At 39.4% G+C, this 17,498-nt stretch overlaps 1 protein-coding gene across 1 annotated transcript; it reads right to left on the bottom strand.

Annotated features, from left to right (window-relative positions):
- Nucleotides 1-209: 209 nt before the first annotated feature.
- ido1 (indoleamine 2,3-dioxygenase 1) lies at nucleotides 210-10,563 on the bottom strand (the record flags this gene model as incomplete). Its single annotated transcript, XM_084055490.1, has 10 exons — nucleotides 210-622; nucleotides 1,452-1,600; nucleotides 1,819-1,870; nucleotides 1,976-2,093; nucleotides 4,324-4,423; nucleotides 4,871-4,885; nucleotides 5,640-5,758; nucleotides 9,426-9,545; nucleotides 9,643-9,734; nucleotides 10,473-10,563. The coding sequence occupies 10 exons, from the start codon at nucleotides 10,561-10,563 to the stop codon at nucleotides 210-212; spliced, it is 1,269 nt and encodes a 422-aa protein (XP_083911616.1).
- Nucleotides 10,564-17,498: the final 6,935 nt, after the last annotated feature.

Below are 17,498 nucleotides of genomic sequence, written 5' to 3'. Positions count from 1 at the left end.
GACGGGTATCACTCATATGCATAAAACTGAGGTTCGCTTATAGGGACACAACAAAGCCAGACATAACACATACAAACATTCTAAACTTTTCACAATTTCTCAAAACGTCTGTTTATTAATGCTATATTATTCTCTGGGGTGCATTTTGCAATCAGTTATGATTCCATGCATCTTTTAAGTGAGTGTTGCATTTTAGCAAAAGATCCATGTCATCTCTGATGCCCAATTGTAGCTTTCTCCTCAGCTTTGCTGGTTTGTGGCAGGGCGGCGTCTTTTGTCCGGTCCCTCACAGTCTTTAGGAAGCTCATAATCGAAGAGCCCCCAGTGCCTCTCTCCTCCAGTGCTTGAGGGGCCTTACTCACAGTCTCTTCCTCTGAGGTCTGGTCCTGGCTGCGGAGCTGGCGCGCACGAGCAGCAGGCACTGTGATGAAGCGGCTGACTACATTGATGTGGTTGCTCCGCAAAGCTGACAATTTGTTGACGCAGCATTGGAAGGCCTGGCTCAGCCGCTCGTTGGAACACTCCTGGACAAAACCCCCCAAAGAGGTCTGCTGGGAGATGGCCTCGATCAGCTGTTTATGGGCAGGTGGCATGTAGTCCCTCATGCGGGTTAAGAAGGCACCTTCACAATAGAGCAGTTCGATCAACAACAAACAAAAATACAGTTTGATTTGCAACTGGCCAAACATTAATAGTGTCCACGTCGTGTTGCTCCTAAAACACAGATCTTTATTTGCCTTAGGCACTGAAACAAATGCTTATTGTTAGTTGGATCCCCATTAGCTTCCTGGGGTCACTCCTACTTCAGTATAAAGAGGGTCTTCTTTATTCTCAAGAAAGCATGGGCAATGTAACTTGAATAAAGAACTGTTTATTAGGAGCAACATGGGCCAGACTCTATTTCCCTGCTTCCCTACTATTTCTCTTTTTCTCTCCTGCATCTGCCCTTCTAACCTGACTCCGACAGCTGGAATAAGCTTGCTTCACACATTTGTTTCACCAACTCAATACCGCCCCATCTGGCGGAGTCAGGTCACTGCCCTTCACCTTCCAACGTTTGTGTTCTGTATAGACCAATTATTTGTTTACTAACATTGAGACTGGATGCACAGGTGATTGTTTCATGCAATCAATTCTCAACCTGCTGTTTCGGGGTGCGCTAGTTTCAGCGCACCCCAACCCCCTCTTGTGTGTTGGCTAGTGCTGCGTGCCCTAGCGAGACCTGCCAGAATGGGTTTCATTTGCAACCAGTATGACGCTTGCAACCAGAGTGACGTCGTCTGTTAAGGGGTCTATTGTCCATGTGTTCATTTGCAACTGATCAAGTGCAACGGCATAATCTTTTATTACTAGATCCCACTCACAGATATTTCAATCAAAACATTACATTTAGATTAGATTTATGTAATTTATCTCTGGTACTGCTATAAATACTTAAGGAGGGATCTCACCACTTTTTGCTTCATGTTTGACTCCCAACAGCTCATCAAAGCAGTGTAGCAGGCTGCTCTGCGCGGCACTTCCACCTGAGTACTCCATAGGGGCTGTCTGGACATCCTCATACACCAGCCCCTTTGGCATGGAGGGGTTGTCTCTCCACCTAATGCAGTCCAATAAAATCCTCAGAAGTGGATCTGCAAATGACCCATAAGGGTCAATTTGTTTGTGTACTGTGCGAGCATTTAGTTGTGTGCTTTATGCACCTGTATGTGCACACATTTTGTAGAGCCACGCTTGCACGTGGGCACACACACACAAATTATTTTAACATTAAAATTTGTTTTGATGAGAGTAAAGAAATATCAATATGTACTGTACCCAGATAGATAGATCCTCATAATTCCATAGAAGACTGATGGATCCACATGACCTTAGGAGGGGAAGAAAAGGCATATCTACTGCATAGTAATGCGCATTCTAGACCAATGACTATGAATGCATTACAGTGTGTATATAGAATACGTTGAATCATTACCGTGCATCATTTTGAGTGCTTGTGTCATGCCTTCAATAGCCTGGCTCATCTCCTCTAGGGCTTTGGCCACAGCCTCAACATCTTCACACCTGACACCATTGATCACAAGGGGAATAGCCTGCAACACATATCCATTAAAGTTGGAATTTGTGGCACATTTTGAACATTTTGAGAACATTTTGACATATTGCTTCATTAAACAATTTCATTCATGTTTGTTTTTGAGGTGGTTATCCTGCCTTAGTTTAAGTGTAGTCAGACTCCCCGCTAGCACCAAGGTGACAATGTTACACACGTTTTAAAGAGTTATTATTTACCCATTCATTTTAGAATCGCTATTATTTTCTGTATTTTTTTTGGCGGTATGGGACCAGGGGCAGAGCTGTCTAGAAGACTTTGTGCGTGTCTGTGTGTCCGCAGCTATAGTCTTAAAAACCGCTGGACTGATCATCAACAAATGTCTTCTGCATGCTGCCAGTAGGGCAAGGAAGTAAATCCCTGAATCTTTCACATATTGTGACTTTTTTTGGTGTGTGACTACTTTTCACATTTTGCAAATTGATAATCTGAGATCACCATCCCCCACTACTTACGGAGAGGCAGCATATAGTGTTCATGGTCTCTCTTTTACTGCAGAGCTTTAAGTGTATTATGTATCTGTATTTTTGCACATTTTGCTCCATTTACAGTACAGTAGCATCTGTCGATAGCTCCAAGTACACTATAATCTAAAGTAAGTTTGCACCCACACTTGATTGGAAAGGGACGCTTGTGTAGCAACTAGCAATAAATGTTTTCTCTGCTGAGCCCAAGTAATAGGGATCGCTTTTTGAACCTTGGCAAGCCCAGGTTGACCGGATCATTTAAATCTAAGTAACTGGAGAGTGAGTCACTGTAATGTCAAAGAAGTTAGAAGCAACCATCTCCCAGACTCTGGCCACTGGAGAGCATTCCCAGAACAGTGCCAACAACTTAAGAGTGCAAATGGGGTCAGCTCAGCAATCATTTTTTATTAAACAGTGCTTCCTGGGCATCATATACACCCTATGTATAAAGTTAGTATTTGCTGGCAATCAGGAATTCTGGAGGCCAGCAATACATTGGACCATACTTTGTTCCAATCAAAAGCTGGGTTCAGGTCCAGAATATCAGCCCTCCATAAAGCATCTATTGCCTGGGGTCTACAGTAAATGCGTGCTGTGAAAGGTTTATGAAATGGGTGTTTTAGAACTCCACTAGCCTTCAGAGATGATCGAATACAATTCTGTACATAGATAATGACAAGAACGCAAGCCCTCGACTCCATAAATATCCTAAAGTGTATGAACATCTTTCTCACCACCAGTCAACAGTCTGGCATATTGCAATGGGCAGATTAGAATACAGAAGGTCTTTGAGGGAGAAGGGATGCACTAGTCTCTCTTCCAGAGGCTGCCACAACAAGGATGCTTGAGGTTGAAGCCATGTCATTAAGGGTCAGCGCATAAAGGCCCAAGAATTGTGTTTAAAATGTGGAAGAAACAAACCACCAGCCCGTCTCTACCACTGCATCGTTGACATGGCTTGATGCGTGGTTGCTTATCTCCCCATCATTTTAGATAGTATTGAGTGCTCAGCAAAAGAATATAGCCAAATACAGTGCTGTTTTGAAATCAGACATGTACTGTAGACTTGCCAAACAAGCATGCTGGTTTGTAAAATAGTACTGTATGTTATGCGTGATATGATCTATGATATCCTGGGAGTATAACAAGTATAACATGCTGCACTACATTTTCATGGCTGTAGGTAGAAATGTAACTGCGTACTGTACATCGCTATTATCATTAACCCATTAAGACCGGAAACGCATAGGCTACTGTGTCATTTTAGATTTTTAGCTATAACCATTATTTTACACTTTGGGCTATTCAAAAATAGCAGATATACAAGTGCAGCACCGAGTGCCGAGCTACGAGCTTGTAGATCTGCTATTTTTGTGCATTTTGTGCAAAACTTTGAATACATTCTTTTGATTTTTTTAACTCAAATCTTTGCTTCTGGAGATCCCTAGAACACAATATTTTACAAATGTTTGCTTTAAAAAATGTATATTCAAAGATTTGCACACATTTTCACGATTTTTCAAAAATAGCCAAAGAAATCTAAAATGGCACAGATACTTACCCGGACCAAATGGGTTAAGGCATACCTACTGTACCATTGGATATATGCACCTTTCTAGTTTATTCATCTTCTACCTCTCCTGTATTTCAACTGTGTTGCCGTTGCCACTATGAGACCTGAATTTTCCTCTGGGCAACGGTACAAGGTAGAATGTGTGTCTGTTGTTTAATAAAGATATTCACCCTCAGTGCTGGAACAGCAGCCAATTCCACCAAGAGAGTAACCATGAAGAAGCCCCGGACGCTCTCCCCTCCTGGGAGGGTGACCAGCAACTCTAGGTTCCTGGATGTGGCATGTATAACACAATAATCTATGTCCTTTTGTCAGGTCTCAGGATGTTGTCCAAAATGAAATGTGTGTCTTAAAGGTTTCATGACATTCAGATTTACAAAACATTAAAAGTCTTTATCATGGTCCTTCAAATATATATTGAAAGGTTTTAAGTGAAAAATTCCACTCCAGTGAGCCATGGCAGATTTTGTTCTGAGGCCTTTTCAGGTGCAATGAAAAAAAAAAAAAAACTATTTGCCTGCAGATGTCGCTGTAGAGGGATTTTGCCTGTCAATCATCGCCTCTGCTCCGCCCCCTCAAAGGAGAAGGATAGGGGAGGGGAGGGGCGGGGAGAAGAGGGGGCGGGATTAATGGTCATAAAACAAAACAAAAAAACAAAAACATGAATTTTAAAAAAATTAAATGAAGTCATGAAACCTTTACTAGCAAAGTACTTACTCTATGTCAATAGGTCTGGCACAGGAGATGAAAGTGGACAGAAAAAAGAAACAGGAGAAAGAAAAGGTGCAGTTATAAAACATCAGTTTGAATGTAGTTGAATCTACCTTCTTTTATAATGGTTTGGGAGTGTCTGAATGTTTCCTCATTTTGGAATATGGTTGCCTCTAAACTTTCATTACTTTTGGAGGTTGATATTACACCTTCTCCATCTGTATTCATTTTAAATGATGTGTCCCAGGCAGCTACGCCTAGGATGTACAGTGTACACACAAGCGCATCTTCTTTGCTGGCTTAACAGCAGCAAAGAAGATGGTGGCTACGAGATGGGAACCTCCACATACCTTAACATTTCGTCAATGGGCTTTAACATTTTTAGATATAGTATATATCTATAAACAGCAAGATTACACGGAGATAGCGAGAAAAGCGTATGTACAGTATGGTTTTGCATCGCAGATAAGCTAAGATAAGATAAGATAAGGGCATGATTTAGACTGTCCTTACACTGCAGGATGAACTTTATGCATAGTGTTTGGTCCTGATTTTTCATGACATTGTTGTTCCTGGGAGGGTGGGTTTATTTATTATTTTATTCCTTAGTCTTTTGTTGTGTTAGTTTTTATGTTGTGTGTGCCTTGTATCTGTATCTTGTTTTTGTTTTGTTATTATTCATGATCTATATACACTATATATATAATGCTGGCATAAATTGATTGTTTTTGAGACATAAAAAAAAAGAAAAAAAAAGAATGTAGTTGAATCTTACCCTTCAGGATCCCTCTTCCTCCAGTTAGCGAGCACGGCATCTGCATGGGTGAGGATTGGGGGAAGTCCTAAGCGCTGTGATGTCTTCCAGTACGGAATGGCCAGGTTGCGAGGTAAAATCTTAAAGGAAAATGATGTAGCATTGATGATCATTGACCAAACGTTTATAAAGCGTGTATTGGAATATATCTGAGCCTGCATGAAAACCTCATTGAGATGAGAAAGTTAACTTGGGAGCTTGATGCAATCAATACATTTAAACTACAGTACAATCACAATATATGTTGGTATGGATGACTAGATGTTTGAATCTAAATGGAGCCTTTATAAATAAAGTAATGTGTTCTTTGTAAAGAAACAGAGACAAATTAGCGTTTTTTAGAAGCCAATTACATTTACTGCTCCTGAAGGGGGAAAGCATTGCTTCAGTTTACAGTGTGCATACACTGCACCTAGTCTGTAGCGACATTGAAAAGTAGAGGAGAATGAGTAATGTATTACTTATTAATTCATTAATTTACTTTATTTTACAGCCTGTATAGCCTTGTAATTAAACTATTACTACAGGGAACACATTTGTGAACCAGGTGGGAACAAACACTGTTTCATTTTACAACCCAGATACATTGTACAGTACAAACAATTACTACAGAGAACATGATGGGGGTATGCATTGCTTCAGTTTCTAACCCACATACCTTGCACTTAAACTATTACTACAGGGAACAAGATGAGATCAAGCACGGCTTCATTTTACAGCTCACATACCTTGTAATTACTCCGTAACTACAAAGAAGAAGAGGTGTAGGTTTCTGTAACAATACTGTAGCACATGCACTGGTAGGCTACTAAATCTATAAAATTGCCTAGGATCAGGAGGATTCACTATACTGTATATTCCCAATTTCCCATGTAGTATTTTGTTCCCTTTAATCGTTACTCAACCTTAATTCATAATTGAATACAAAATTGATGTTTAAGTTCCTCATACATACAAAATGACTACTTCATTATTCTTAGACTTCTTGTTTCGTAGCGCGTAATTATCTTATAAGTATCCCTGCAATTACAAGAAAAAGAATTACATCATAATTAACAGGCTAAAAAACTAAAATGATACCAACTAACAAAAACCTAAATAGTGCCAGTGTGCACCGAGGAACAGTAGAGAAGCAGTGGCAATGGTGGGTGAGCAGCCATTCCATTAGGTGAGCCAAGTGATGATGTCATGATGTTCTACCAGTCTGTAGTGGCCCACTCATTATCTGACTCCCAAATCATCAAATACGGCTGCTTGGTCACATACCTAGGCATCACTTTCTGACACAATCGATGCCCTCTAGCATCGCTATTTCGATGCTGGCAGTGCCCCAATCCACTTCCATAGAAATCCCAGGGCATCATTAGCCTGCGGTAGTACAATATAGGAATACCATGGGTGTCTAGGCTACCCTAGCGTGTCTGATATCTGGTCTAGAGGGGCGAGTTCAAAATCTCCGGAGAAACATTCCGTGAGATCCCATTGATACACCGATCTGTCCGTCAGCCCCTATACAACAATGATACTAATTGACATCCCACTACCAGGCATTCTGCCCTGTCCTTCGATTAAGCCCTATACTTAGAAATAGCAATACAAATAGAGAAAATAGTTGATCTAGAAGCTTACACCGTGTTGCATTGGAAAATAAAACACCCTAATTGGTGGGCTAGTATAGGTGCGGTCGCATCTATCACACCACTGATACATTATAACTCTTGTCAGGTGATGTGAACTGGCTACATTAGCCCATAATTTCCTCGAGGGACATGCACGAGGTGCAATGAAGATACACACTTTCCGTATTGGAAATTCTATTTATATTCCCGTTTAATTCTTGATTTACTATTATTAACTTATTTTTCATTCATTATTCCTCTTATTTGAGTATTACTTTTATACTGTATGACTGGATTCTGAATTATTACAATTATAGCTAGTCTGCATAATCTGCATAGTGTTTACTGGGAAAGGAGAACTGCTTAGACAAAATACTGCATCAGGGTCGTCTGATTACATTTGTTTACTTGGGGTTAACCTTTCATCCTCCTAGTTTTCACCAACACTGGGTTCAGTGTCAGACTCCCGTTGCCTTCAAGGCAACCGGACGCTGCCCGTTTTCTTTTATTAGGCCTACTTTGTGTATTCTCATTTCAATCTATTACTCCTTCATTTTCATATCATCTTTTCATTATATTATTGTCATCTGTTGTATCAAATATTCTTCATTCTCTCACCAGTCACAGAGGAAATATTTAATTCCCACAATACTTTCTATTACTGTAATTCTATGAACTTGCTGTTTCTCACATTGAAATGACAAACATTATCTAAAGGCTATTGCTACAAAGGTCTTTGGGGGAAATGATAACTGTCAATTTACCGATAGTTTTTGTATTATTTTGTATATTTAGAAAACAACAATATTTTTCTCAGATGTATCTTGTTACAAATTACACAGCATTTATTCAGTCCGGTCAAAATGACAAAATATTCAAATTGCAAATCCATATTTCAAATAGATGCAACAGAAATACTGTAGTACAAGTACAAGTACACATCCTGATCTGTGTGACACAATTGTGTCACATTGTGTTATTATTGACCTCTAACAGTTCTAATCTATTTGTCTACATGGCGCAATACAACCTTTCTCCAATTTAAGATGTTTCCAAGTTGGATAACTCAAAAGCTCACTTTTATCTAAATTACATGAAGTTTATGCAGTCATGTGCTAGATAGATAGAGAAAGAGAGAGAGAGTGAAGGTGAGATAAAGTGATAAGCTTAATTTATGCTTTGTTACAGGGATGGGTAATATATCCCTTTTATATTAATATCGTGAAATGAGAAGATATTGTCTGGGATTTTGGACATTGTGATTCCATGATTTGGCAAAAGTGTTGTCTTTTCTTGGTTTTAATTGCTTAAGCCTTATCTTCCCGATTTTGTCTATTTGTCTATTGTCTAATTACTATATGTTCATCACAATATTGATATCGAGGTATTTGGTCAAACAAATATCAGTATATCGACCAGCCCTACATTTGCTTACCAAAAGCATTAGGTTTTCAAGCTTAAAGGGCAAGACCACTTTGGTAGAGGTTTGGGTTGTGTAGTTACCTTGCCATGATGTAACTCCAAAGGTGGACAAGAAATAAAAAATAATTGCTCCATTGATTAGAAATTGATAATTCAAAATTTGCTCCTCATTGACTTACATTGTACAGTAAAACAGCTCTCAAAGTCACTCTTTAAGCACGTAAATGAACACGAACAAAGCTGATTCAGACAATATAGAACATCACCAAACCCAGTACAGTTTTTTTTTTTTATAAAAATATTAACTTCCAGCTGATTTTACTATTTGAAAATCCGGATCCGGATCCGCAAATCCAGTCCAGGTTTTATTCTTAATAAAATAGCAAAATCAACAGGAAGTTAAATTTTTTATAAAAAAAAAAAAAACAGTACTGGGTTTGGTGATGTTCTATATTGTCTGAATCAGCTTTGTTCGTGTTCATTTATGTGCTAAAAGAGTGACTTTGAGAGCTGTTTTACCATACAATGTAAGTCAATGAGGAGCATATTTTGAATTATCAATTTCTAATCAATGGAGCAATTATTTTTGATTTCTTGTCCACCTTTGGAGTTACATCATGGCAAGGTAACTACACAACCCAAACCTCTACCAAAGTGGTCTTGCCCTTTAACAGAGAAAGGGTAATGGAGACCCAGTGACACATACCTGAATGGTGTCATTCTCTCCCTCCTGCCAGACATAGCCCATGGTCATAACACCCAGCACCAGGTGTGCCAATCGTTGCTCCCGATAGCCTTTCAAAAACTGGATGCTCAACAGTGGCATCTGGGAAAAGGGGATGAAAAGGGAATTTAACATTACACTCTTCATTCCTTCCCAGTTCATCATGTTTAGTGTAATTGTTCATGTATTCACTTACTACCTTGTGAATACGTGAACGCAGCTCATGAGAGTGTATCAGTTCTGTCACATGCAGGGCAATATCCATCCATGGCTGGTAGTAGGATGGCAGCTCTGCCTTTTAGAAGTTGCAAGTCGAGAGGAAAGTGAAACACTTTGTTATGACTGGATCAGACTATATGGGATATTGAAAGGCATGGGAAGGGATTGATATGTATTTCAAAAATAAAATATGCATTTGATATAGCGTGATCAAGAAAGAATGCTTAAATGTTCTAGCTAATCTATAAGAAAAGGTTTCTGTTAAATATTAGTCTGTATATGAGAGTAACTGTGCAATATATACGCTATCGATAGATCATGATGTGATAATTAGGGAGGAAATTGGTTGGTGAACATACGTGTTGGAACAAAAAGCTTTGTTCCAAATTAATGATTGTATATAGGCTAAGTCTGCTCCACATTGCAAACTATGGCAATTATACTTTTAATCAAGACCACACTCAAATTAATTTCAGTAGCTCAGTCTAAACCATAAAACCTGCTTAGCAATTTTCAAGAATATAATTTATTCAAAATACACAGGGGTAACTGCCAGGACAGGGAAACACTGAATTCTTTAAACTAACAAAACACAACAGGCATCTAAAGTACACATCAACATGAATAAGCAAGTAACTAAATTTGCATTTAATATTTTTTTTACTTTCTATTTAATTTGAATTCCTTAAAAAGCTTGGAATATAATCCAGTTTGTTTTAGTTCATAACTGCTCTACATGGTTAGATAATGCGGGAGATGACTTGATTGAAAACTATAGTTCATCATACTCCATGAAGCATTTATTTGTACCTACCAGGGGCACAGAAAGGATAAAGCCCAGCTCTTCAGAGACATGGTAAGGATCCAGGGAGAAAGGAGCCTTGGAGTCTGTTGGAGTCATGGAGCCAGTGTTAAGATCCTGCAGACAGTAATGATTCTCAGATCGATGGAATCACCCTGTCCAGAGTCAAGTCCAGAGTCCAGACCCCAGTCCACGACAATGCATTCCCTAAATTGTGCAAACACTAGCCCTCACTCATTTGGATTATTTACAATGCTTTGGTCTAGTGCTGCCAACAAGAATTTAGTAACATTACAATTGGTCCAAAATAGAGCTGCTGTACAAAAAGAAGAAAAAAAAGAATGCATGGCATTTTGGGATGGCCTTTGGTGGAGGACAGACTTTATATATCTCCGTGCTGTCTTTTGTCAGAGGCATTAATTAATCTCTGGCAGTCCTTTATGGCCGGCTGAAGTTTAGCTCTGATAAACACACCTACAACGTGACATTCATCACAAGGTCTCTTTACACTTCCCATCTGAAAAAACGAATTCAATGAACACACAGTAATGTATAGAGCAATGAAAGAGCTGCAAAGTCTGCCATCACAACTCATACAGGCAACAAGTAAATCTGATTTTAAAAAGAAATTAAACAAATATCTTATGGAATCTGCTTTTTCATTACGGCTAACTGCGCACTGTTTAATGTTTCTACGTAGTATAACTGTATTTGTAAACCTGAATTTGTAACTATGGTTGTTGAGGTATCATTAAGATTTTTTAATGCAATTTATGCAATGATTTACTATACCATATAATTGAGATTGATTATTTCTTTTTACTATTTTGGTTGTATCTTAAGTGTTTAACCGTTTTCTGATACTGTCATGTAAAATGTTTTCATGTTATGTAATGTCATTTATTTCTGTGTGATACCCAGGAAGAGTAGCTGCTGCTAAGGTATAATAGCTAATGGGGATCCAAATAAACAAACAAATAAACAAACTAGAAAAAGTCCTCAGAGCACAAGTGTCCGCCAGGTCAGGTAGGTTACTGTGGCCTCCTGGTGGCGCTATAATAGACCGATGTGAAAAGGGTGCCATTTCTTCTTAGGCCACTCGGACACTGCATTCATGATTTGAGGCATTTTGTTCCAAAAATGAGTTTTGCTAAATTAGACCTGCTGGAGGCGCTATAACAGGCCAATATTAAATTTCTTCCTCGGCCTAGTGGGAATGTGTGTGAAGATTTCATAGAAATCGAATGCTGTGTTCATACTTTGAGGCATTTTGTTTAAAACGAACCAATCCTGCAAACTTAGCCAATCTTAGCCAATCAGGACGGAATATGGAAAATCGGACAGATCCGTGTTGATCAGATGACTATTAGATACTGTGTACTGATTTGCTTGATGTTTGGACAAAATCTGTAGGAGTAATATCAAAAAAGTTGTTTGGTAAAAATTAGGCCTCCTGGTGGCGCTATTACAGGCCAATCTGAAAAAATCGGGGCAGAGGTTTGGCTTTAGCATCCAGGGAATGTGTGTTTTGCAGCGACCGGGCCAACAGTGCCAGAGATTAGCTGTTCACAGATAGACGGACACACACACGGACGGACGGACAGGGTGCAAAACAGTCTCGGCCATGTCTTTCGGCCTGGCGGAGACAACAAACAAATCCAGTCTAGAGTTCACTTTTAACCATTGTCAACAATGTTTGCTACTTGCACAATATTTTTGCCATAACATTCAGTCCCTCTGATTGTGTAACCCTATGGATTGTGTACAAATTCAGAATCTGTGCTTTGCTTTGTGACGTGTTTTGGAGACCTTCCCACTATTTTGAGCATGTTAAACATTTCCCAAAACATGAGAATTAAAAGTCAACCTCTAAGGCAAGCAGAAGAAGGCTTGATAATGAACCATTGCAAGTCAAAGGGCAGATGGGACAGGGTGCTGTGTGCAAAGGTTATCTATTCTATAAGCGATATGCCTGTAGCTACATGCCTTGACAAGCTTTGGAAGAATCAGTGGTGACATGTTTTACTTAAAGGGCAAGACCACTTTGGTAGAGGTTTGGGTTGTGTAGTTACCTCGCCACGATGTAACTCCAAAGGTGGACAAGAAATAAAAAATAATTGCTCCATTGATTAGAAATCGATCATTAAAAATATGCTCCCCATTGACTTACATTGTACAGTAAAACAGCTCTCAAAGTCGCTCTTTTAGCATGTAAAAGAACGTAAACAAAGTTGATTCAGACAATATAGAACATCATCAAACCCAGTACAGAAAGAAATGTTAACTTCCTGTTGATTTTGCTATTTTTATTAGAAAGAAAACCCGGACTGGATCGGCGGATCCGGATCCGGATCTTCAAATAGTAAAATCATCAGGAAGTTGAAATTTTTATTAAAAAAATAAACAGTACTGGGTTTGGTGATGTTCTATATTGTCTGAATCAGCTTCGTTTGTGTTTGTTTACGGGCTAAAAGAGTGACTTTGAGAGCTGTTTCAGTGTACAATGTAAGTCAATGAGGAGCATATTTTTAATTATCAATTTCTAATTAATGGAGCAATTATTTTTCATTTCTTGTCCACCTTTGGAGTTACATCATGGCAACTACACAACCCAAACCTCTACCAAAGTGGTCTTGCCCTTTAAGTAAAAGTATCAATACTGTAATGTAGAAATACTTTGTTACAGTAACTAAAAGTCCGGAATTCAAAATTTACTTGATTAAAGTATAAAAGTATTTGTATCAAAATATACGTAAAGTACAAAAAGTAGAAAGTATACTCATTATACAGAATGCTCAATTTCACAAGTTATCAAATGTATAAACATCTTTTTAAAATAGCAGATCTTGTGAGCTTGTAGATCAGCTATCTTCAATGGCCGAAATGAACACCGTCCTCTCGCACATGGACAACAAGCTGCTGAAGGACAAATATGTACGTATGCTGTTGGTGGACTACAGCTCAGCATTCAACACCATTGTCCCAGCAATACTTGACAAAAAACTCAGAGACCTAGGGCTACACCCAAGCATGTGCGGATACAGGACTTCTTGTCCAACCGACATCAGGTGGTGAGAATGGGCAGCATCACATCTGACCCCCTGACCCTCAACACCGGAGCACCCCAGGGATGCGTGCTGAGCCCTCTCCTCTACTCCCTGTACACGTATGACTGCATAGCCACACATGTCTCCAACATCATCATAAAGTACGCGGATGACACGACAGTGATAGCCCGAATTGTCAACAACGACGAGTCTGACTACAGAGATGAGATCAACTCACTGGCGCTCTGGTGCCGGGAGAACAACCTTGCTCTCAACGTCGACAAGACCAAAGAACTGATCGTGGACTTCAGGAGGCCGCGGAGAGACCATCCTCATCGACGATGCTGCAGTGGAAAGGGTCAGCGAGTTCAAGTTCCTCGGAGTACACATCGAGGAGGACCTTAAATGGGAGACGCACACCACACACGTGAAGAAAAAAGGCTCAGCAGCGACTGTACTGGCTCCGCCGCCTGAATAAGCTCGGAGTAGACCAGCGCATCCTCAAGCTGTACTACAACAGTTCGGTTGAAGGCATCCTAACAGGCTGTATCATGGCCTGGTATGGGAACTGCACTGCCCGAGAGAAGATCAACCTACAGCGAGTAGTGCGATCGGCAGAGCGAATAATGGGAAACGAGCTCCCAGCGCTCCAGGATCTGTACAAGAAGCGGTGCGTGGTCAAAGCCAAGCGCATCATCAAGGACAAGTACCACCCAAGTCACAAACTGTTCAGAACCCTACAACGACCGCGACCGGGCAAGGGGACCTACCGCAGTATCAAGAGTTCCACAGGTTTTGGAATAGTTTTAACCCGGCTGCTGTCAGAATGCTGAATGAAGCATGAGCCCCTTTCAGCAGCCTGACAACAGGCGGTACTGCCCAGCTGGTTGCAGACTTTTCTGGCTCTTCCTGAACACACCTGTGGATTATACCAGGGAAAAATGACTTGGACTTAGCTCCCCCCTCGGACATACCTGTAGACTACACCAGGTACAGATTACTTTTTTGTTGCTCTCCCTCATGGAGCTACTTGCGGATTATACCAGGGTCAGTCCACCCCTAGGTGAACACGCACTGACCTTCTGCACCTTAATCCCATGTATAACGCACAAACAATTTTGCACAAATTTTTTGCGCTCTTTTCTCTCTAAGCACCTTAGCGTCTATAAGTATATCGTGCACAGTATACATACATTGCTGCTATGCTCAGGCACCTTAGTTTGTTTCTTATCTCAGGTACTTTGTAAATATGTAGATAACTTGTTTTTGGCCTTCTATTGTTCTCTTGTTCGATCTCCTTCCCACTTGCCCCCTACCCCTCTTCTTCTTCTCTCTCCCCACTCTTCTTTCTACAGAATTTAACGTTGCGATGGAAATGATGTACAAAAACGAATTTCACCCACTTTTTTACCTTGTAAACCTGTGATGTGACAATAAACCTGATTCTGATTCTGATTCTGATTCTGATTCTGTATATACTGTAGGTTGAAGTGGTTAATGTATGGTTGGTAATAATAATAAAAATCTACAAAGCAACTTAAGTTTTCAAAGAATTGTAGTCGAATAAAAGTAAAATTTTTGCCTCTGAGATGTAGTGGAGTAGAGGTAAAAGTACTGAAATTGGAAATACTCCAGTAAAGTAAAAAATACCTCAAAATTGTACTTAAGTAAATGTACTTAGTTACTTTATACCACCGGGAAGAATGCTATCAAAACCAAAAATAAAGTCAAAGGTAATACATAATTTGTGTATAAACATTTGTGCAAAGAGATATTTTACAATTCATTGAACTTCCTGGTCTCTTTTCCTTATTTATATTATATGTAATTCATTTTTACTCAGTGAGGCAAAGATTTTGTTTATGAACATTCACGTGTCACTCTCTCAATAGTGTTTTTTATTTTAGAAATACAATAGACAAGCTTGGTCACAACGCATCGGTTCCACTTTTAATGTTTTATTTTTTAAGTTTTAAGTTATTAAATATGCTAGTCATTCTTTGTATATTTAGGTTATTTGTCATATCTGCCCTGTGCAACTTCAAAACCTAAAAGCCAAACATAAATGTAATATTTATTCATATGCTCCAATGTTCAATAACAAAAACACAATTAAATTGTTAATCGCAATTATTTGTGTGACAATGAATTGTCAAGTAAAATGTCAAAATTGTGACAGCCCTATACCCATGCCTATCTTTGCCTTTGACAGTGACAATGACCAAAGTGAAGAAATTCAATGTGACAGCCTCACCTGGTGGAGTAAGCTTCACATTGCAGGAGTTTAAATCATGCCAGCCTGGTTAGTGTTATTCATACCATATCATGTGATACACTAGCCTATATGTATTTACAATTCAAAGCAAGGTTAATTAACCAAAAATAAATGACCCGTTCATTTATTGAGATAGACCTGCAGCGGGCAATTCATTTGCAGATGTGTGGAAGAATATTACAATTTGACCATGACAAAACTCAAAACTGTTGTTTGAGTGTACATGAAATGGATTATAGTATGATAGTTTTCAGCCACCCTTCTTCTTAGAGAGGTCTGTGTGTGTGTGTGTGTGTGTGTGTGTGTGTGTGTGTGTGTGTGTGTGTGTGTGTGTGTGTGTGTGTGTGTGTCACAATCTTCACCTTTTCTCAACGCACGCACGCACGCACGCACGCACGCACGCACGCACGCACACACACACACACACACACACACACACACACACACACACACACACACACACACACACACACACACACACACACACACACACACACACACACACACACACACACACACACACACACACACACACACACACAGGTCAGGTCAGGTCAGGTCAAATAAAATAAAATTAAATCAAATACAAAAAGACAAAGTTGACCCGGTCACAATTCAGAAAGGCAAATCAGTTGTGGTTGATTGTGTATGAAGCCCTTTGGCAGTGTCCACTAAATCTACCAACAGTTGAGCCTAAATGGAAAAGGTTCCAGATAATGTGATTCTTTTTGTATTTGGTTTAGGTTAGTTAGGGCTGTTTGTTTTAAATGTTACATTTTAAATGTAACATGTATTGTCTTGAAATATCTGTTTAATTATTGTAGGTTGCTGCCTATAATATTGTCACTTGTGTTATTATGACAGGTATTTGTTGTGTAAGATGACCACAATGGAAATAAGCCCTTGACTTTATTGTGTCATATCCTCGATTGGTTATACCGTAACTGTGTCATTACTTTTCTAATAAACTAAACTAAGTTACACTAAAAACGTAGGCCTGCTTGATTACATACATGAACATTGACAATGCTCTAACCCTAAACCAGTAGGACTCTCCCATCCTTGCAAGGATGGCTATCTCAGAGGTAAGTTTCAGCAGCCTTTGTGTAGTTAAGGTTTGATTCAGGCTCTGTAGCCAACAATTTGGGATGACATTTACGACACGGGAGACATAAGGTTCCTTTTAGGGTTTTTTAAATGAACAGGCACAATTACAGGGTTCGGTCAGTATGTGGTTCTACATGAGAAATAACAAAACATACAGACAATCAATATCAATACAGTATTTGGCAAACTTAAACATAAACAGTATGTGTCATCAATAATACAACATAAGTCAACTGTAGTGGAATATACTTAAACCAAACTTAAATAAACATAATAAACTCATGGTGTCAGAGACACACTCAGGAAATCTGAGCTGTACATACTGAGCACACAAACAAATTAGATAACACCTGTGCTGACATCTATAAATCAATTAAATACACCTGGTGCTTGGGGCAGTCGCTCTGACCCTTGAATTTCTCCTTCTACCTACGTTTTTGTCGAATTTTGGAAAATAATTCTCAATGTAGCGATGCATAAACTTTGCTGTCACACATATATACCTTTAGGCTACCCATCTTTAGAATGGATATATTCCAGTCAGGTGTGGTGTTCCGGCTATACAAAGCACAAGAAAATGCTTAATTAAAGGTCATCATCAATGA

This window comes from Gymnoscopelus microlampas (genome assembly GCF_963454915.1).
Source record: "Gymnoscopelus microlampas genome assembly, chromosome: 4".
NCBI lineage: Eukaryota > Metazoa > Chordata > Actinopteri > Myctophiformes > Myctophidae > Gymnoscopelus > Gymnoscopelus microlampas.
This window is presented reverse-complemented; position numbering and strand designations above follow the sequence as displayed.